Here is a 21,069-nt window from a genome sequence, read left to right as displayed (position 1 = left end):
GGATCAGGCTAAGCATGTCCCACAATGTCCCATCTTCCCTATCTACTCTTAGTCCTACCCAATTCCCCTTCGCAACGCAAGGTGTGATGCAATATGTGCTGAGGGATGCACGGCACATGGGAAGATGTGTCGCAAATGGAGCCTCAGGGATACCGGGCGACCTCCCTCAGTAAGTAGCCTTACACCACGCAGGGTATTCATGGTGTGGACAATGTAGATCCTCAAATCTCATAGGACCAATATGGACACGATTAAAGAAAATAAAGGAAAACAAACTAAGGGGCAAACTGAAACCTCAGACACCCAAAAGTCTCGACAGAAGACTGGAGAGTGTTCAACCAGAAGGTTGTACAGAAGGACGAACCCTGGTGGTGAAGGTAGGAAAGAAGTCCCTGAAGCGATGTGAGAACAGGACCTGAAATTGTTTTTAGGGTTCTCGCAGGTCACCATAGAGGTTCTCAAAGACCTCAAAGGCAATGATGGCAGCAAGATGGAGACTGGAGGTGCTGTAGATTAATCTGCAGCACAGTAAAGGGGCCTCTGCTGCCCTGAGACACTGCCTGAGGTAGCAGGAAGTGGACGTGCCCCTGATACAAGAACCCTACTTATATAAAGGGGGAGTATTGGCCTTGGTGGTACTGGAGGTAAGGTGATTTATGCTAGAAATCTAAGAAACTCCAGAACATGCATCTATGTACGAAATGGAATTTCTTTCATGCCAGTGATTGACTTCTGCTCCAGGGACCTAGTGACCATTAAAATGCAGCAATGTGAGGAAGGTATCACGAGGAAAATTATTTTGGCCTCAGCATATCTTCCTTATGAAGGCAGCTCTCCTCCTCCACTGGAGGTGAGGAGACTGGTAGAGGCTTGCCATTGGCAAGGTGACCAACTGCTGGTGGGATGCAACGCCAATGCCCACAACCTAGTGTGGGGCAGCAAGGACACCAACAGTAGAGGTGAGTACCTTCTTGAATTTCTTTTAGCTAACAACTTGGAGGTCCTGATAGGGGCAATGAACCTACATTCAGGAATAACAGAAGGGAAGAAGTAATTGACATAACCTTTGGTTCCATGATGATTGGCAGCTATGTCTAACAGTGGCATGTGGCGTTAGAGCCATCCTCATCGAACCACATGTACATTAAATTGAAGTTTGAAATGGGAATCAGACAGACCATGTCCTATTGGAATCCCAGGAAAACAGACTGGGAGACATATAGGAGGGACCTTGACTTAGGCTTATTGGAAATTAAAACCTCGATAAGGAATCCAGTAGAGTTTGAGGAAGTAGCAGAGGCTGTTACCTCTGCCATAGTGACCTCATATCAGGACAACTGCACAATCACCAAGAAGTGCACAAATAGGAGTGTGCCTTGGTGGAATAATAACTTGGAAATTCAAAGACAACAGGTACAAAGACTGTTTAATATTGTGAGACGTAAAGGACAATGGGCTAAATATCGTGAGGCCCTTGTCAACTACAACCTTGCAGTCAGACAAGCAAAGAAGACATCCTGGAAGGCATTCTGTGGGGAAGTGGAGAGCATGGCTGCTCAAGCCAGATTTCACAGAATCCTCACTAGAGTACCAACCAATCCAGGAGGTACATTGAGGAAGGAGGATGAGAAATATACAAAGACATCACATGAGACGCTGGAACTGCTCCTCAAAACTCACTTTCCTCAGTATGCTCTGCCAGACAACACAGACCAGTATGCGATCCTGGAGAGACAATGGTTCTCAGGCACTCGAAGAGAGGACTGGGAATCGCTCAAGGAGTGTGTGGACTTTAATAAAATCCAATGGTCGGTGGGAACAAATGATTCAAATGGGTCCAAGCACTAGGGTTCAAAATGGTTCAAATGGCTCTGAGCACTATGGGACTTAACATCTGAAGTCATCAGTCCCCTAAACTTAAAACTACTTAAACCTAACTAACCTGTGGACATCACACACATCCTTGCCCAAAGCAGGATTCGAACCTGCGACCGTAGCAGTTGTGCGGTTCTGGACTGAAGCGCCTAGAACCATTCGGCCACAACGGCCGGCCAAACACTAGAGGACTTAACATCTGAGGTCATCAGTCCCCTAGACTTAGAACTACTTAAATCTAACTAACCTAAGGACATTACACACATCCCTGCCCAAGGCAGGATTCGAACCTGCGACCATAGCAGCAGTGTGGCTCCAGACTGAAGCGCCTAGAACCGCTCGGCCACAGCAGCCGGCTCAGTGGAAACATTCCAACTGTTCAAGTCACCTGGCCCAGATGGAATTTTTCCAACTCTCCTGCAACATGCAGGAGAGAAGCTCATAAGAGTCCTATTCAGGTTATTCAGGGTTAGCCTAGCAATAGGGATCATTCCTAATGCTTGGAGGGCAGTGAAGGTTGCCTTCATTCCAAAGACAGGGAGAACTGATCATACCAAGGCCAAGGATATGAGACCAATCAGTCGGTCCTCCTTCATTCTAAAAACATTGGAAAAACTGGTTAATGTATACATTGGGGAGAGGGGGGCTAATTAGGGCCCCTCTACATTCAAACCAAAATGCATATCAACCAGTTAAATCATGTGAGACAGCTCTCTACCAACTCGTTGGGAGGGTGGAGAAAGCACTTCACTTCCAAGAAATAGTCCTCTGCGTCTTCCTGGATATCGAGGGGTCCTTCAATAACACGACCTTTCGATTCCATGGTAAGGGCAGCAGAGGTGCATGACCTAGGGACCACTATATGTAGGTGGACCAGGCCATGCTTAGTGGAAGGAAGGTAGAGGCTACCATGATGAATGAAAAGATGGTAATTAATACCACTAGAGGCTGCACACAAGGAGGAGTTCTGTCCCCTTTATTGTGGAATCTAGTGGTGAACGAACTCATTGAGGAAGAAAATTCCACATAATGCTTCTGCCCAGGATACGCAGATGACCTTGTCATAGTAATACTTGGCAAATTTACTGACACAGTTAGAAATATGGCACAAGGAGGATTGGACACTGTGCAACATTGGTGCATTAAACAGGATCTGTGGGTTAATCCTAAGAAGACTCTTGTGGTTCCATTTACAAAGAGGCATATCCAACACTCAAGTTGGAATCTAAAGCTCTTCGATGAAACTCTACCTGTGAAGGGAATAGTGAAATATTTAGGGGTAACCTTAGATGAGAAACTAACGTGGACCCCTCACGTTAAGAGTATCTGCTCCAAGGCAAAAAGTACTCTAGTGAGTACCAGAAGGGCTTGTGGTAAAAACTGGGGCCTAAGCCCCAGAGGTATGCACTGGATATACTCCGCAGTGGTTAAACCTAGGATTTTCTATGGAGTCATAGTGTGGTGGAAGAAGGTAGAACAGCAGGTTGCAGCTAACGAGCTTGCTAAGGTGCAGAGACTGGCCTGCTGAGCCATAACAGGCGGAATTAGCAGCACACCAATTACTGGGATGGAAGCCATACTGGACATGCCTCCACTACACCACTGGGTCAAGATGGAGGCAGCAGCTGGGGCATACAGACTAAAAACTGGCAAAAACTGGATCTCATTGGGATATCCAGAATCACACGCTAACATAGTGAGTGAGGTAAACATAGGAATGGCTGGGGAAATGCCTGCCAACTATATAATAACTCCCAACTGCTTCAACAAGCCTTACAGTATAATAATTGGAAGCAGGGAGCAGTGGAAATAAACAGTTCGACACTGTACTGTATGGGTCAAAATCAGACCAAGTCGTTGGGGCAGGAGTGTACGGGATTCACCCAAGACTGGAGGGCATCATCTCTCTAGTAAAACTGGCCTCTGTATTCCAACCTGAAATTACTGTAATCAGGGCATGTGTGGAGGAGAATATGTGTAGGTGCTACAATGACCATAGCATCTACATCTATTCAGACAGCCAGGCAGCCCTGAAATCACTGGCAGCTCCTGCAACAAGATCTAAGACTGTTGCAGAATGCCACAGGGCTCTGGTGGAGCTAGGGGAAGCAATAGGGTAAACCTAGTGTGGGTCGCTGGCCACTCAGGGATCTGTGGCAATGAACAAGCCGACAGATTGGACAGGATGGGGGCAACAACTCCATTTATTGGACCAGAACCTGTCCTGACAATCACCAAGGCTATGATCAAACTAGAACTACGGAACTGGCTCAGGAAACAGCACGTAGAATTTTGGACCAAGGTCTGTAAACTAAAATATGGTAAGGTAATGATGCCCAAGCCATGTTTCAAAAGAAGCTCTGTAATCCCGGGATTGAACAGGAAAGAGATCAAACTCATGACTAGACTGATGACCAGCCATGGGAATTTCAAAAAACACCTACACACGATGGGTATAACGGAAGAAGACCCTAAATGTCGGGTTTTGATGAGGGTGAAGAAACTGCATCACACCTAACCTTCGAATGCATGGCATTGGAGAGCAAAAGATACAGAATCTTCGGGACAACTAGACCTGAAAGAATTGTGTCTAGAAAAAAAAAACTGGTAAAGGGACTCCTTGCGCTATTTAAGGGCATTAGTTGGCTTTACTAGATATTCAGGGAATGATAGCGCACAATAAACTCGGTTACAGTGTGGGCAGTGGCGAGTTAGACCTAAGCTGTTTTAGCTTCCGTGTCAAAATCAAATCAAATCAATACTTGGGCTTACGTATGTGTCCCCTGTCAACGTAATAAAGTTGGGCATCGCCCCCAACTGCCCTTAAGTCATTTTGAGATCCCAAAAGGTTGGTTCTGCCACATCCATCTCGACCTAATCTGAGGTTCAAATGGCTCTGAGCACTATGGGACTTAACATCTGAGGTCATCAGTCCCCTAGAACTTAGAACTACTTAAACCTAACTAATCTAAGGACATCACACACATCCATGCCCGAGACAGGATTCGAACCTGCGACCGTAGCGGTCCCGCAGTTCCAAACTGTAGCGCCTAGAACCGCTCGGCCACTCTGGCCGGCCCTAATCTGAGGGATTCAGTTAAAAATTATCCATGGAGGTACAAATTATCTCATGGAGATATGTGGCAACATCTCAATAATAGTGGGGCAGTGCACCACCCTGACAGAAAATGACATCAGGAGGCATCTGTGGAACTGCATATGGTTCAAAATGGTTCAAATGGCTCTGAGCACTATGGGACTCAACTGCTGAGGTCATTAGTCCCCTAGAACTTAGAACTAGTTAAACCTAACTAACCTAAGGTTCAAAATGGTTCAAATGGCTCTGAGCACTATGGGACTCAACTGCTGAGGTCATTAGTCCCCTAGAACTTAGAACTAGTTAAACCTAACTAACCTAAGGACATCACAAACATCCATGCCCGAGGCAGGATTCGAACCTGCGACCGTAGCGGTCTTGCGGTTCCAGACTGCAGCGCCTTTAACCGCACGGCCACTTCGGCCGGCCTAACCTAAGGACATCACAAACATCCATGCCCGAGGCAGGATTCGAACCTGCAACCGTAGCGGTCTCGCGGTTCCAGACTGCAGCGCCTTTAACCGCACGGCCACTTCGGCCGGCGGAACTGCATAGTTCACGAACATATTCATATATGTGTGCATTGTCACTCCACTGTAGATCCACACATTGTTTATATAATCTCAACCACATGTTAACTTTCGGTGAACACCTTTTGTATTCTATCACTTCTTCCGGAGTCTCACTTCCCATATTCGACAGTATTGTCAGTTTACATTGCTACAGATGTGGAAGATACACTGCACACCAGAATTATGGGATCACTTTTTCGAAACCCCATAATTGTCTCCCGTTTCAACACATAAGTTTGAAATTTGACTCAGAGGTGCCTACAACCTTCCTCTATATGGTACAAAAGCGTGGCGCTCTTCGACGTCACCCTCTGGCTCAACAACACTTCATACAGCAAGATGTCGACACATGCGAAAAAGAGGATGTCACATTGGCACCAAATTTCACTATTATTCTGCCCAACCCCACCATGGAGTGTCACAGCCCCTCCTACGCACATTTCACCCCTTCTTTTAACGCCTTTGTGGCCACGATTCCCAGTGTTTAAATCAAGCGGTTTTCTTACAGGAGACTGAGGGAAACATTTCAGACACACCACTGCTCAGAAATGAAATGGCATCAGGTGATTGCATAAAGAGCATCAATGAAACTACCCCTTTCCTTGGGAAATTGATTCCCACACATTTTGCAGTCAAAAAGGCAGTTTGCAGTACAATGAGCAGCAGGAAGACATTCTAGACAACCTTTGGCACTGTGGACACATCCTGGGCAATTCAGCCTTTCTTGATTGATGTCACCGGGCTGTAACTCCATTGAATGTGACTTCATCTCTTTGGAGTGCAGTGCGACTGCAGTTTTTGTTTTAATGTACAAAATGGAACCGCTAGTGACCATTCAAAGCCATTCGGTGAAATTCGAATGTGATCTGAAGCAGCAAAGGGTCCTTATGGTTTCTCAGTGCTCCTGTTTCACACCCTCTTGTTGCATTACAGTGGAGGGTTGCAACATTGACACAAGTGTGAATAAAACGGCAAAGGATTCCTATGAGCTTCCCCAGTTCGGCAAAACCCTCAGTGACACTTGCCCACATTTATTGACAATTTTAGAAATGTATGTTCACAGAGAAAATCTGCGAATTAGCCAATGCGCCTGCACGTAGGCAACCATTTGACACACCTCTGAGGCCAGCTGCCAGCCTGCAGGTGTCTATAAGTATTTCACGGGTTTTCTCAGTTGAGACATGTTTTTAAAATACTCAATGAACATGGGTAGATGCCACCTAGGGCTTTTCCAAACTGGGGAGTCTTAGAGTGACCCTTTGCCATTTTAGTCCCACATATGTCAATGTAACATCCACTGTCACGCCACAGGAGGATGTGAAACAGGAGCACTGAAAAGGTACAAGAACTGTTTGCTGCTTTGGATCACATTCAAATTTCGTCGAATGTTTTGAACGATTTCTAGTGGCCCTACTCCGTACACCAGATCAAAAATTGTAATGCACTACGCTCCAAAGGGGTTGCATCCCTGTGATATCTGTCGAGAAGGGTTGAATCAACCAGAAGGAGTTAACAAAGCTAAAAGTTATCAGGGATATCTGCCTGTTGCTCGCCGCACGGTGTACTGTCGTTTTCGAGCCAAAGGTTGTTAGGAATCTCTTCCTGTGGCTCATCACACTGCGAACTGCCATTTTAGGCCGCGAAATGGGTGGGAATAAATGTCCCACAGAGAGGGGTGTTTTCAGTGAAGCTCTTAATACCACGCCCTGACGTCTTTTCGTTTCCATTCGGAATGACGGCATGTCTGAAATGTTTTCCTCAGCCACACATAGGAAAACCGCGCGATTTCAACGCTGGGCATCGCAGTTCTGACCTCCATTGCAAAGGCGTTAAAAGAAGGATGAAATGGGGGTAAGAGGAGCTGTGACGGCCTTCTCATCGTATGACACGTCCACAGTGGCATTGGGCAGAACTGTAGTGGAATTTGATACCACTATGACAACAATAACCCACTTTATATATCATATGAACTTCTGAGCTATGGTCATTCTTTGCATGTGTCCACACCTCGCTGTTTGTAGCGTCGTCGTGCCCAAAGACGCCACGCTTTTTCACCATTACAGAGGAAGCTTTTAGGCTTCTTTGAGCTAAATTTCAATCTTATAAATCGGAATGGGAGACAATTACGAGGTTTTGAAAAAGTCATCCTTTAATTCCGTTGAACAGTGTAGATTTATTACTGAACAGCACTGCATTGACATATTCGGTGTTTTCGTCCATATGATGCTACATTTCGACAGCAAAATCGTATCATCTGTGATGTTCTTTAGCCTTAATGTGATGCAAAAGTTGGAGTTTGTATGTTCACAACCGGAGATGTTTGCATACCATGTCATGCACCATCGAATGGGAAATGGCTAGTTCCCTACTAGCTGGTCTGGCCGGCCACTGTGGCCGAGCGGTTCTAGGCGCTTCGGTCTGGAACCGCGCGACCGCTACGGTCGCAGGTTCGAATCCTGCCTCGGGCAAGGATGTGTGTCATGTCCTTAGGTTAGTTAGGTTTAAGTAGTTCTAAGTTCTAGGGGACTGATGACCTCAGATGTCCCATAGTGCTCAGAGCCATTTGAACTAGCTGGTCTCTTTGGATTTACTTGGGCTTCTAGTGAATGCCCCATGCACACCATACCATGGTATCTTCGTTCACAGGCGTTTTAGTATGTTTTCCAGCATTTGAAATCAAACTTCCGATTTCTCAAAGAGTTGTATCTCACTGATAAATGGATTTATGTTTGCAGGATACAGATTCCATCCTCTTATAGCACTCCGCTGAACACATGTTGCAGATTTTAACTCTGCTGAAATAGCACACATGTATGTCCTGTTGTTGTGTACATAACATAGTGGTGACACTTGTATAGGGACTTCTGGCAACAAGACGATGGCTGACTGCCAAGTCACTTGGAGCACTGTAAGTCCATGCATGTCCTGTACTATGTTAAAAACTATAATCAGTGAAATTATACAGCCATTAGTGGTAGTAATAAATAAAAGCCTCCGTGCAGGGGAATTTCCAGACTTCCTAAAAGTAGTGCGCACAGTGCCTGTTTACAAAAAAGGCAGTCCAAATTAAGTGTCAAGCTACAGGCCCATATCTATAATACCAGTACTAGCGAAGGTGATGGAATCAACAATGAAAGAACAACTATTAAGTTGTTTTGAAAGAAATAGTCTCTTTTATTATGCGCAACATGGCTTTCGGAAGGGCAGGTCAACAACAACAGCTGTACTTGACTTAGTTACAAACATAAGTCAGGGTTTTGAAGACAAAGAGTCTATAGCACTAGTACTCTGTGACCTTAGTAAGGCATTTGACTGCATTCCACATAAGGCCCTGCTCAGAAAGCTAAAAACATAAGGTATAGGGGGATCTGTCCTGCAAACTTTTGAATCCTACCTGAGAAACAGTCGACAGATTGTCTCCGTGGAAGGAGCTGATTCAGGTGAGAAGAAGCTACAGCATGGTGTCCCACAGGGATCGGTAATACGGCCCCTGCTGTTCCTTGTCTTCGTAAATGACATAGGATTGAATGGGCACACCTTGCAGTTTGTGGATGATACAACCTTGTTCTCAAAAGGAGAGAATGTTGAACAGGCAGTCCAACAAGCAGAAATCTTGTTCAATGAAGCTAAGGCCTGGTTTATCATGAACAAAATGAAAATTAATGAAGAAAAAACTCAGAGGCTGATATGCAGCCTCAGCAATACTGGAGCACTGGGTAACGCAGCAGATGTTAAACTTCTGGGCTTTCTCATTGATACCAAATTAACCTGGCAACAGCACACCAAACATGTATGTTCCAAACTTTCACGGGTCCACGACCTCTTGAGGAAAATGAAAAGTATAGTACCAGAACAGTACCTTCTAACTGTGTACTATGCAATGTTCCACAGCCACATCAGTTATGGGCTGTTGTTGTGGGGCCATTCTGCAGGCCGCAAGAACATGATTTTACTGCAAAAGAAAGCAATGAGGATCATTACTTCAAGCAAAAAAACAGACCACTGTAAACCAATTTTCACCAGGTTAGAATTTCTGACTGTTTACAGCCAGTATATATTGAACTGCCTCTTCCACATAAAGAGAAACCATGATATTTACAGAAAGAGAAATGAAGTTCACAAATACAGCACTCACAACAAAGACAGTATCGACATGCCAAGGTGCCGATTAGCAAAGACAAAAAACAACTTCCCAATGATGGCCCTAAAATTGTTTAATGCTCTACCTGATCACATTCAGCCTTTACCATGGGAGCAGATTAAAACTACTATTTTGTATAAGCTAAAAGAGCAACCCTTCTACAATACTGAAGAATTCTTCTCTAGTAATAGCACAGTGTTTACTTGAGCAGCAGCTCAGTTCCATGACTCCAACAGCAACCAGTATATTTAATTTTATTATGTACTTGTATCTATTTTATACTTGTGATATTGTAATCTAATTTATAACTTAAATATGTCTTGCGGTATTAAATTACTATCATAGTAGAGTTGTATTCATTTATTTTGATAATGTTGTATCTTGTCCATCTGTGGCTGATGAATGACAGTATTGGTAATAATAGGTAATCATTATTAGTCCATCATCTGGGTTCCTTATTGGATGATTTGAACTCTCCCATATTTGTTTTGGTTTCGTTCAAAACAGATGCTGGTTTCATATCATTGTCATCCTTATTATGAGTTTGTGTGTGTATTGTACTCTTTGAATGCATTGTAAATATATTGTTCATATTCTGCTAGATTTTTGATTGTAGCTGCTCACAGGGAAGACAGTTCTTGGTGCCCATATGGGGACAATTATGCCTTAAATGCACAAACAGTGCCGGACTGATATCCAGTACCACAGCTGCAGAACTTTATGCACAGATCTGTGGAGTCAGTCGTTCAGTAAAATCAATTCAGTGCAGGTATTCATGCAGATTCCTGTGCTGCCTGAAGATATACACAAAATGGTCATTATCACACCATTTGGGCTGTTCGACAGCGTGTTCATGATGTTCGGTCTTCTGAATGCAGCCCAGGGCTGGCAGCATTTCCTGGATGATGTCTCGTCAGGCTTACCACGATGCTTTGCATAGCACAATGACTGTTTCTTTTGAAGTTACCTGACTCCACCACCATCTCGTAATGATTGTCTTTCAGTGAAGTGGGACTCATCATTAACCCACTGAAATGCATTCTGGGGGCACTGAAATGGATTTTCTTTGGTACCTAACCATCCCTTGTGGATCCAAACCACAACCACTCGCATGTGATTGTGAATAAGCCACACCCATAGACACATAAAAACTTATACCATTAACTTAGCATGTTAAACTGTTATCGACGTCATCTGCCTAATGGCACTGCTATGCAGAACCCTCTGACTTCAGCTCTACGTTGCCCCATGTCAAAATGAAGGATTCCCATTATCTGATCGGACACACTGGAGAAGAGCGTCAAGGAGTCCAAACAGATCCTCGCAGAAGTAATGCTGTTTCCTCCCCCAGTGCACAATGTCGAATTTGCCATGGTTTTGGATGCCAGTCAGACCGCCATAAGTGCAATGCTTCAACAATGTGTCAGTGGTAGCTGGCACTAACTTGGGTTTTTCTTGCAGAAGGTATCAGAGTTGCAACACAACTGGAGCATGAATGATCACGAGCCACTTGCAGTATTTGAAGTGGTGAAGTACTTCCAACTGTCTGTGTGGGAAACCATTCCTTCTTCATACTCACAGGCCACAAGCCCATCACTCATGCATTTCTGAATAACCATTTTAAGTGCTCACTGCACCAGGTCCAGCAGTCCTAGTATGTGTCTCCAAGGATATTCGCCACATTTCTGTAATAGACAACATCACAGCCGATTGCCTATCCTGTGCTTGTGCAGTTACCTCTCCTCCTGTGAGCTTTGAGGATGTCACTCAAGGCCAGGAGAATGGTGAACAGCTACACCACCTCTGCCATGACACCTCCAGAGGCCTATCACTGGAACTAGTGCCCATTCCCAGCTCTACCCCTAAGATTTGTGTGTGATGTTTCCAAAGGCACACACCATCCATTTCTTCTGGAGAAATTCTGTTGCAGTGCTTTTAGCCACGTCCATGGACTTTCACACCCCTGCATCAAAACCACTGTGTCACTTGTGGCCACGCATTTCATCTGGCCAGGGCTTTGGGAAGACTCCCATCAGTGGGCATGTACCTGCCCTGCATGCCAGAAAGTTGGGAGGCACACACATGCATCTGTCAGTGCCTTTCCCACTGTGACAGTCTGTTTTTCACAGGTCCATGTGGACACTGTAGCAAGATGGACCATTTCACTTGCTGGCTGGAAGCAGCACTGACATCAATGCCAAGACCATTGCTACCACCATCCGCAACACCTGGGTGGCGTGCTACAGCTGCCCCGGTCATGTCACAACAAACTGTGGGTGCCAATTAGACTGTGTGCTATTACATGCGTCTCTCGTCTGTGGAGCAGGCACTTGCAAAGAACTACCATTACCACCCTACATCCAACAACATGGTTGATCAACCCCATAGGTCACTGAAAGCCTCCATAACTTGTCATAACAAAGCCCAGAGTGAAGCAGTTCCATTGGTCCTGTTCCCCCTGTAAGTAACGCCAAAGAAAAAGATTGGTGCTTCACCTGCCAACCTCATCTACAGAAAATCATCACCATCCCTAGTGATTTCATGTAGCAAGTACCTTTACTAGATGACTCATTGGCCTCACCAGTGCCAGAACATCTGTGCATCCACCATGCTCCAATGAGGCATTTCACTGGCAAAGTGTTTGTACATGTCGATGTACAGTGCTCTACTCACATCATGTTGCACATTGACATGGCACAGCCACCTCTTCAGCCACCCTACTCGGTACTACACTATGTAATGACCCACAGCAAGGTTATGCTTGACATTGATTACAGAAGTAAGCCAACTAAAGTCTCAGTGACCAAGTGAAGCCAGTTTACGTCTTGACCACTCTGGGTCGTCATTCATTTCTTCGACCCAGCAGATGACCTGTCAATGGATGATGCTTCCTTTGTCACTAGTCAGGGAAGTGCTTCTGCAGTGCCTGCTCCCGTAGCTGCCAGCAATTGCACATGTTCCACCAGCTGTCATCACACTGCCACATGTACACAGCTCATGGCCTAGTGGCTAGTATTGCTGCCTCTGGATCACAGGGTCCCAGGGAATTTGTGTTGTCCTCATCATTTCATCACCATCATTCATGACAGTTGCTGGATTGGACTGTGAAAAAATTGGGACTTTGTATGGGTGCTGATGACTGCACAGTTGAGTGCCCCACAAACCAAACATCATCATCACACTGCCACATGTGCACTGGCCTCATCCCACCTTGCCCAGACGGAAAGTGCAGCTGCCTGGATTGCATCCACCACATGCACCCAGACCACCTTCACTGCAGTCACTATTGGACTATGTCACATATGCCAGTCAGAAAGTCTGCTTCAGATGTCTGTTCAGCATCATAACTATGTCCTGGTGCACAAGGCAGCCTGCATGCAACATAGCCACCGTTCAGAGTTCAAATCCAGTGCCCCATGCACTGAATGCTGTAGAGACCCTGTCTCCATTGGGCTGCATCATCAGCTTAATAATCTCCAGTCAAACACCAGACATAACCTCCTATGACTCTAGTTATATATCTGTCACAAATTTGGATCCACGTCTGTGCCCTTGTGCCTCCGCCATGTCGAGGATTGAGGCTAGAATGGCTTCCATGGCAGTTTGTATGTACAGACCTTCTACATCCCCTGTGTTGAGCATAGTGCATCTGCAACAATGTGTCAGTAAACTCTAAGCTGCATGAATTGTGAACGTCTGAATTTCATTATCTTGTATTAATTGTCAGTGTATTAATGCTCTCGAGGCAATGTCTTTTCTTGGGACCAACATCCTTGATACCTATCAGATATATTACTACTTGCTGTAAGGCCAAATTTTGGCAACGGCGTGGCATGCATAGGGCAAGCCAGATAGGACCAGCTGGGCAACTGTATACAGGATTCCTTAGTCTGATTGTGCTACTTGCAGACCACATGGGTTGAGCTACCAAAAACTCCCCCTCCCCCCCCCCCCTGATGCCTAAGGGAAGTTAACTTGACATTATTGATTTTGTTTTCTCAAGTTCACGAAGGGCATGGACCCCGCAGGTCGATCAGAAAGTAGCTGATTGTCATTTTGGACACACATCTGTGGTTGCTCAATGTGCTTGTAACATTGGGGAGTGTTCACCCTCCTTGACACGTACAGACTTGGTGAAGTGCGAAAATAGGGAACTAATTGTGCTGATGGAATTTATTGCGAACATGCAATTGCGAGTGCATCGATGTTTGCAACCAGAACCTATATGTCAGTTGATTTTGTACTGATCTGCATTGAATAACTGCATTTTTGGTAAACTCATTCAGCTCGGGTCACTATAGCCTCCTCCCTGAACATAGTGTATGGGTGCAGCAGTGAAATTGGCTGTGGCACAAATGATTTGTAAGTGACAGTATCCACAAGTTTCTGCTTCAAATGGTTTGATTCAATGACAGAAGAAATTGAGACATTTGAAGAAAATGATATCTCCGACTTAGCAGAACTGCCTAAAAGTAAAACATGTTATTGGTAATCAGTGGGTACTTCATGTAAAGTATAAACTTGATGGGTCGATTGAGATATTGTGCACACTTGGATGTTTGCAATATGTTCCATTTGGCAGGATTTGATTATGATGAATGTTTTAGTCCAGTTGCTCATTCTGATGCCTTAATAGCCATTACACCTGTCGAAAACTTGAAGCTTCATTCATTTGATAGTAGAATTGAATTGTAGTATGGTGACCTGGATGCAGAAACATTAATTATGCAGCAGGTTTCAAAGGTGGTTCAGATTGCATTTGTTGCCTCATGAAATCATTATGTGGACTTGCGTAATCACCTTGTTGCTGGAATAATGAGTCTGGCACATTTATAAAGAAAAATGGATTTACTTGTTTGACAGCAGATCCTTGAATTTACATTCAGCAGAGCAAGACATCAAAATTGCTGATTGTTATTTATGTCAATGACCATTTCATCAGAGGATCAACTCAGAGTGCAGTGAATTCCGTTTTAGATTTGTTACAGTCAGATTTCAAATATTAGTGGGCTCTGTAGACTCATTTTAAGCATGCAAACAGAATGAAAGTATAGCCTGTTTATTTACAGTGACCATACACACAGAAGAATCTAAATTGTTTCAATATGACTCACTCAAAACCATTGAGGACTCTGTGTGGCAATGAACAGTTACACAATGAAACTATCAAGACTCTTAACAGTACTGTTCCTCATCATTCAGCTGGGGTATCATTCATTAATGTATCTGACATCTATTAATTCATATCTTGATTATTCCAGTCCAAAAGTTGCTTGACTGGTGGCTACGCGCACATCTTGTAACTGGAACTCTGTAAAACGGATTTTCAAATATGTTTGCTGTACCTCTGACTTGGGTATCTTCAACACTTCATCTGGTGACAAACTTTGCTCCTTGCTAACATTTCTTTCTTTTTTGTGGGCTTCTGCTGTAGGCACTTGAAAAGAAGTGCAGCAAATATCAGACCCTGCTATAGTTAAGTCATAATCAATTGAATGTCCTTTACTTGGTCCATGTGACTGGATATTACAATGTTTTACAGGTGTCTGACAAAATATGTTAATATATACACCAGGTAGATTATGTTCTGCAATACACTGCAACAGGCTTATGCAAAATTTGCTTAACTGAGTATTCCACGAACTACACTTAATCATAACCAGCACTCTTACTGTTCTATGTACTCTCTTATAGAGCAAAATCCATGACATCAAATAAGACTTCATGGTTTTACAAAATAGTGTATTGTTTGCAATAGACTTTATACTTCTGTGGAACTTATTGAACGAAGACCCATGTGAAATTCTTCCTTTTGACAAAGTTGTGTATTAGCAAGTAGCTCATGCAGGTTTGAATTTATTCTGGTACAATGTTTGTGAATTTCGCCAATTTTCTTTAGCCTACATTCGACTGGCACTATTTTTTTTTCTTCTTCTTTTTTAGGGATTTAATAGTCTTCAAAATATATAAGCAAGGTACTAATACAATCCCCAGCTTTCTGAAAATGGTTTTGCTGGAGAGTCTAGTTTTGTTTCCATTAATGGCAATCATAACTCTCTTCTGGATCCTAAAAATGCTAAGAGCTGCTCGATAACTATCCCAGGACATCACACCCTATTTTAGGTACGCCTGCATGCATGTGTAGTATGATTTTTTTACTGGGTAGAAAACGTTTGCAAGCACATTCAAGGCTAGCAGCCACTACTTATTTTGGCATTTACCTGAAGACTAAGTTTATTCAATTTCATGTTATCTAATAACCACAGACCTAGGAATTTGAATTCCGCATTAGTGTCTATTCGTTGCCTAGTAAATGCTGTTGTTAACTGTGGTTGAAAGGGGTGTGAGCTTAGTATGGTGCGAAAGTTCATGTTCACTGTCTTTAGTGTTGAGAATGAATTTTTCACTCTGCAGTGACTTGTGCACCAATATGAAACTTCCTAGCAGATTAAATCTGTGTGCCAGACTGAGGCTCTAACTCGAGACCTTTGCCTTTTGAGGGCAAGTACACTACTGAATGAGCTACCCAAGCATGATTCTCAATCTGTCCCATCCTCACAGCTTTACTTCCACAAGTACCTCATTTTGTACCTTCCAAATTCAAAGAAATTCTCCTGCGTACCTTGCAGGACTAGCACTTCTGGTCCTCAGTGAGTCCCAGTCCAGCACAGAGTTTTAATCTGGCGAGAAGTTTCTGTCTTTAGTGTTGATGGTTAATATGTTGTTTACAATCCAGTTACAGAGTTGTCAAGAAGCCAAGTTCACAGCTTCCTGTACTGCAGGGGGGTTGTTCCCTTTAAGAAGTAATTGTTCAGTGAGCATTGACATTCAGGTGCCTGTCATTCGTACAGAGGAGGAATAGCATGTGTCCCAGTCATGAGCCCTAAGGCACACCTTGCTTGACTTCCATATAGAAATTCAGTTAGTGACTCGAGATGCTTTTGTGTTTCTTCTGTAATCAGCTGCTTAGGAGTAACACAATCCATTTGTTTGCGTCTTCTGATACCACGCTGTACAATTTTTGGCAGCAATTATTTATGATCCACTATGTTAAAAACCCACTGACAGCTCTAGAAATATGCCTGTTGGTTGTTTTGTATACTAAAGATTTAATATCAAAATACAGTCATATACAGCAGTTTGCGTAGATTTGTTGTGTCTTTAAGCCCACGAGCTCAGTATAACTTCGTCAATGAAGCCTCTCAGCTTTTTATGCATACCCAAACCACTGATCGAACAATAGTATGTATTATGTTGCATATTTGTGATTTACTTCCTCTGAACACTGAAGTTGCACAGATGGTACAGGGAATTAACAAAAAAGCAATACAGTAGCCAGACATTCCAATCCGACTGAAAGTGAAAGCTGTAAACACGAGTAATGTTATTTTACATTCTGATACAGTGTAAGCATTTATCTTGGCTTCCATGGTTTGGAAGTCCATAATATGTATTATGCTAGATATGCAGGCGTCTGCAACCAGTGGCGGATACATATGGGGGAGCACCAGTCAAATGGTGCTACTACAATGTTAAATGAATGCAATCTCAATATATCAAAAAAGGTAGTTTATTGCTCTTGATGAAGCTAACATATTTCAGAACATTACTTATAACAGTATGAGAAATAGTTTATTTTGGTGGGATTGAAAAGAAAAATGAACACCAAGAAAGAAAATCTTGCTGCTTTACTGTGATTTAAGTTACACTTTTTAAAACAATGGACTTGAAAAATTTACATAGCGAACTCTAACATACTAAACAAGTGACAACACAGTTGGATAGTGGTGAACTGTGGGCATGTATTTGCTTTGCAGCAGCCAGGAAAGCAATTCTCTATCATGTTTAACAACAACCATAATAATAGTAATATTATCTTGTCAAGTGTGAGTATTGTTTAATGCATTATACATTGGCCAGAAGTAAGTAGCAATATTAACAAGAAATGACTCGTCCAGCAATGTAAATTTAATGTGGATGGATTCAATTTCCTTTCTCCTAAATCAACAAACACTATTAAACAAGATTTACTGTTACATATAACAACAAAATATTGTTTAACACTCTCACCTACGTTTTGCTGTACAAAAACATATTTATATGAGAAAAACTAAGCAACCAATGCTGATACAATTAGTAATATATATATCATATCATTCACTGTAATACCTAGAAATAATCCACGTCTTTTACACTTCTGTAACTTGTTCACAAAACTGACACCTGAGGCATAATACAAAATTTAGTTCATATTGAGTGTGTAAAAGACAAAAAACAGGAGCTGCACAAGCAATAGCAGCAGGTTACATTGAGGTTATAACATGATTAGCAGCAGTATTGTCTGGGAAAAAAAAAAAACAACTCTTATACTATTAAAAACAACAAAATATACACCAATTTCACAAACAATGAAGAGGTATTTAAATGTTATACAAAGATGGCAAGAATACAGTAAGGTAAAGTCTCCTCTGCCATTAGCTGTGAAGCGATATAGAGGGCTGATCTGCAGTATGGCACTTCAAATGTTTGGTAAACAAAGCAGATACTGTACTCATAGCCAGCAATTTTCTTAAACACAACTTTTATACCTTAGTCACAATGTTGACCGAGTCAAAACAAACATTCAGCCCCCTCTTGCACAAGTCAGTGAGAGAGACCACTAATAGAAGGAAATACGATGCGGGTTACAGAGAAAACAGGGGTCCGTTATTCAAACAACAATTTTCATGCGTGGAATGGATTTCAAACAACATGACCGCATAAGTTGTTTCAACATATAGCACTTCATTTGGCAAGGCAATATTTTAGCTAAATTACTTTAAATATGCAACTTAGAGATAGGCACAACCAGGGTACAATTTGCCCTTTGTGTGTGTTTATGTTCATAAATTTATTGACGTCTTTTTATTATTAAAAACGCACAAAAATGAGTATAAAGAATTGTAGAGCACAGAAATAGCTTCAAATATATAGTCATTTACAAATGTTATACAGGAATGAAACTTTTCGATGTAATGGAAGCAGTAACTTAAATTAACTTACAAACAGGAGGTATTTCAGTCTTGCCACAGCCATACTGCAGTATGACAAAATCTTGGGCATTCCCATCCTGCACATTTAATGCAAGGTATCGTCACTGCATAGCACGAAGTAGAGGGTGGACTTTGCTTCAGTAGCTATTTTAGTTACCAAAAAATTAATGAAGCAATAGAGACTACAACTGCTGTTATGTGAAGAAATATGTAAAGATACAATTCCAAGGGGCAAACGCCTCTGACTGCAGACAATAATTAGCAAGTGGATAACAAGTTACCCATGTACTTCATGCCACTAACTATGAATTTTACTTCCACGAGCAGAATTCCCAGGCAGCATGAGTGCTAACACATACTGTTACATTTTCTGACTAAGACTTTCACAGTCCTCCACATATCTTAATAAAAATCTATTCTACTTTCAATTCCACAGCTTCTTTTTAATTGGGCCTATAGCAAAATAATTTTAGAATGCCAGAAATGTGCTTTATATTACCAAACAAAGGTTAGTAATACATAAATACTTTAATCCCCAAACCAACAAAAACAATACATAAATAACACATTTATGCACTGATGGTTATAACAGCTGCAGCACAATTTCTTACCATTTCCAAAATCCTGCTTATTTTCAAGAGGTAGGCTAATTATATAGAAGCACTTCAGTCGTTAGGCCACAGAAGATTCACTCAGCCCATTAAAAATTGTCACACAGTCCAATTTTTCAGGCTATAAAGCCCAACACAATTAATTATGTACATACATATAACTTATGTTTCATATAAGCTCAAATTCCAAGACATAATTTCATGATAGTGAGAACAGGAATAATATCAAATATTTACAAGATGATAATCCATGGTTTTCAGACTTCTCAAGTGACTGACAGTACATTACAAAACTACTTTCAATCAAATCACAGTATCATAATTCAGCAAATCTGTGAGCATGTATCAATTATTTACAATAAGTGGACAACAGTCATATATTAAAACACACATGTAACAAATACTTTACAAAATTATAATACAATAACAAAATAGTTTTTCACAGACAATTAAAGTCCTTTAGCTGCATAATAGTCAAGTACATAAATATTAGAACAAACTGTCAAAATTATCACACATTTCAAGGCCATTTATTTCAAATTATGAATTGTTAATACACTGTTATAGTTATAGGCAGAAGAGTGACAAATTGAAGTATAAATGTCAATGTTGAGGCTTTATATAGGCAAGAAAAAGACACCTTTTGAGTTCAAATGAAGCTGATCAGAAAAATTGCTTCTACAATTGTTCCAAAAACTGCTTTTTAAGATACAGGCTTTTGAATACACTGTACCCACATAATTTTTATTAATGACTAGTTAACTTTTAGTAAAAGGAACATGACACAATGAAAGACAATTTCAGTAGTCTTCTGTTAAAAAAGTACAATTGTTGTATTTCATTTAATTTGAACATCCTGAGGCTATGTGCAAAAAATGTGAACTTTTTTGACATGGTATTCATACGTTTCAGTTGAACAAAGGCAAGTGATAGAAATCGTAGCCACGTTTGCCTTTCACAGCCCAGTAAATATAGACAACATGGTACGCTCCAGGTATAAAACATATGAAACCAGCCAAGAAAAATACAAAACCTTGTATACCTGACTCTGGAATGCAGACCACTACAACTCCTGTCACTAATAAACCTGTAAATGCAAAACAAGCATCCATTATTCCAGATCATTAGTATCTTCAAAGATTATTTGTAACACAAATAATCAAGCTAAAGCTAAAAAAATCACAAGTGCCCTTGAAATTTGATGATATGTTTATTAATGAGTAATGATACATACAGCATATGAGAGAACTTAACCAACCAGCTGCTGAAACTGTCAACTGGAGCAGGACTCGCAAACACAAACATTTGATGGCACAGTTGAATCTTTGGGTCTAGAGTATTTTTCAAATACATTCTTTTTATTTTTATTATTTCGAATAAAATTTTTCACAGGCATACAGAAATAAATTTCTGAGAAAAATGTAATGAGAAACAAACATTATGTAAAAAACTCTCGAAACAAGACAGAAACCAGAACAAAGAACAAATTATTCTCTGTCACAACTGGGAAACGGATGTACAACCTAATCCACTAAGCAAAACTTAATGACATTTTACAATATTTCGATCATATGATACGTGTCAACGCTGTAATAAAATTCCAAAAGCCATGCTAAGGATGATTAAATACACCAGCCCAACTTCTGATGTTTCAGTCCTTCCTGAGTCATTATTATACCCACTTTAGTAACAAAAATACCACCTGTTTGCAGGAGTCCAATTTCAAAACGTTTCAACCTAC

General features: G+C 41.8%; 1 protein-coding gene across 1 annotated transcript in view; it reads right to left on the bottom strand.

The window, feature by feature from the left end:
* Positions 1-17,239: 17,239 nt before the first annotated feature.
* Positions 17,240-21,069, bottom strand: part of LOC126204432 (transmembrane protein 134) — a 28,546-nt gene continuing 24,716 nt past the window's right edge. The window contains exon 3 of the mRNA XM_049938822.1: positions 17,240-20,415. Within this exon, the coding sequence (XP_049794779.1) occupies positions 20,237-20,415 (179 nt within the window). The 3' untranslated portion in view covers positions 17,240-20,236. The remainder of the gene's footprint in view (positions 20,416-21,069) is intronic.

Source organism: Schistocerca nitens, chromosome 9 (assembly GCF_023898315.1).
Source record: "Schistocerca nitens isolate TAMUIC-IGC-003100 chromosome 9, iqSchNite1.1, whole genome shotgun sequence".
NCBI lineage: Eukaryota > Metazoa > Arthropoda > Insecta > Orthoptera > Acrididae > Schistocerca > Schistocerca nitens.
The sequence above is the reverse complement of the archived record's forward strand: the minus strand, read 5'-3'. Positions and strand labels throughout refer to the sequence as shown.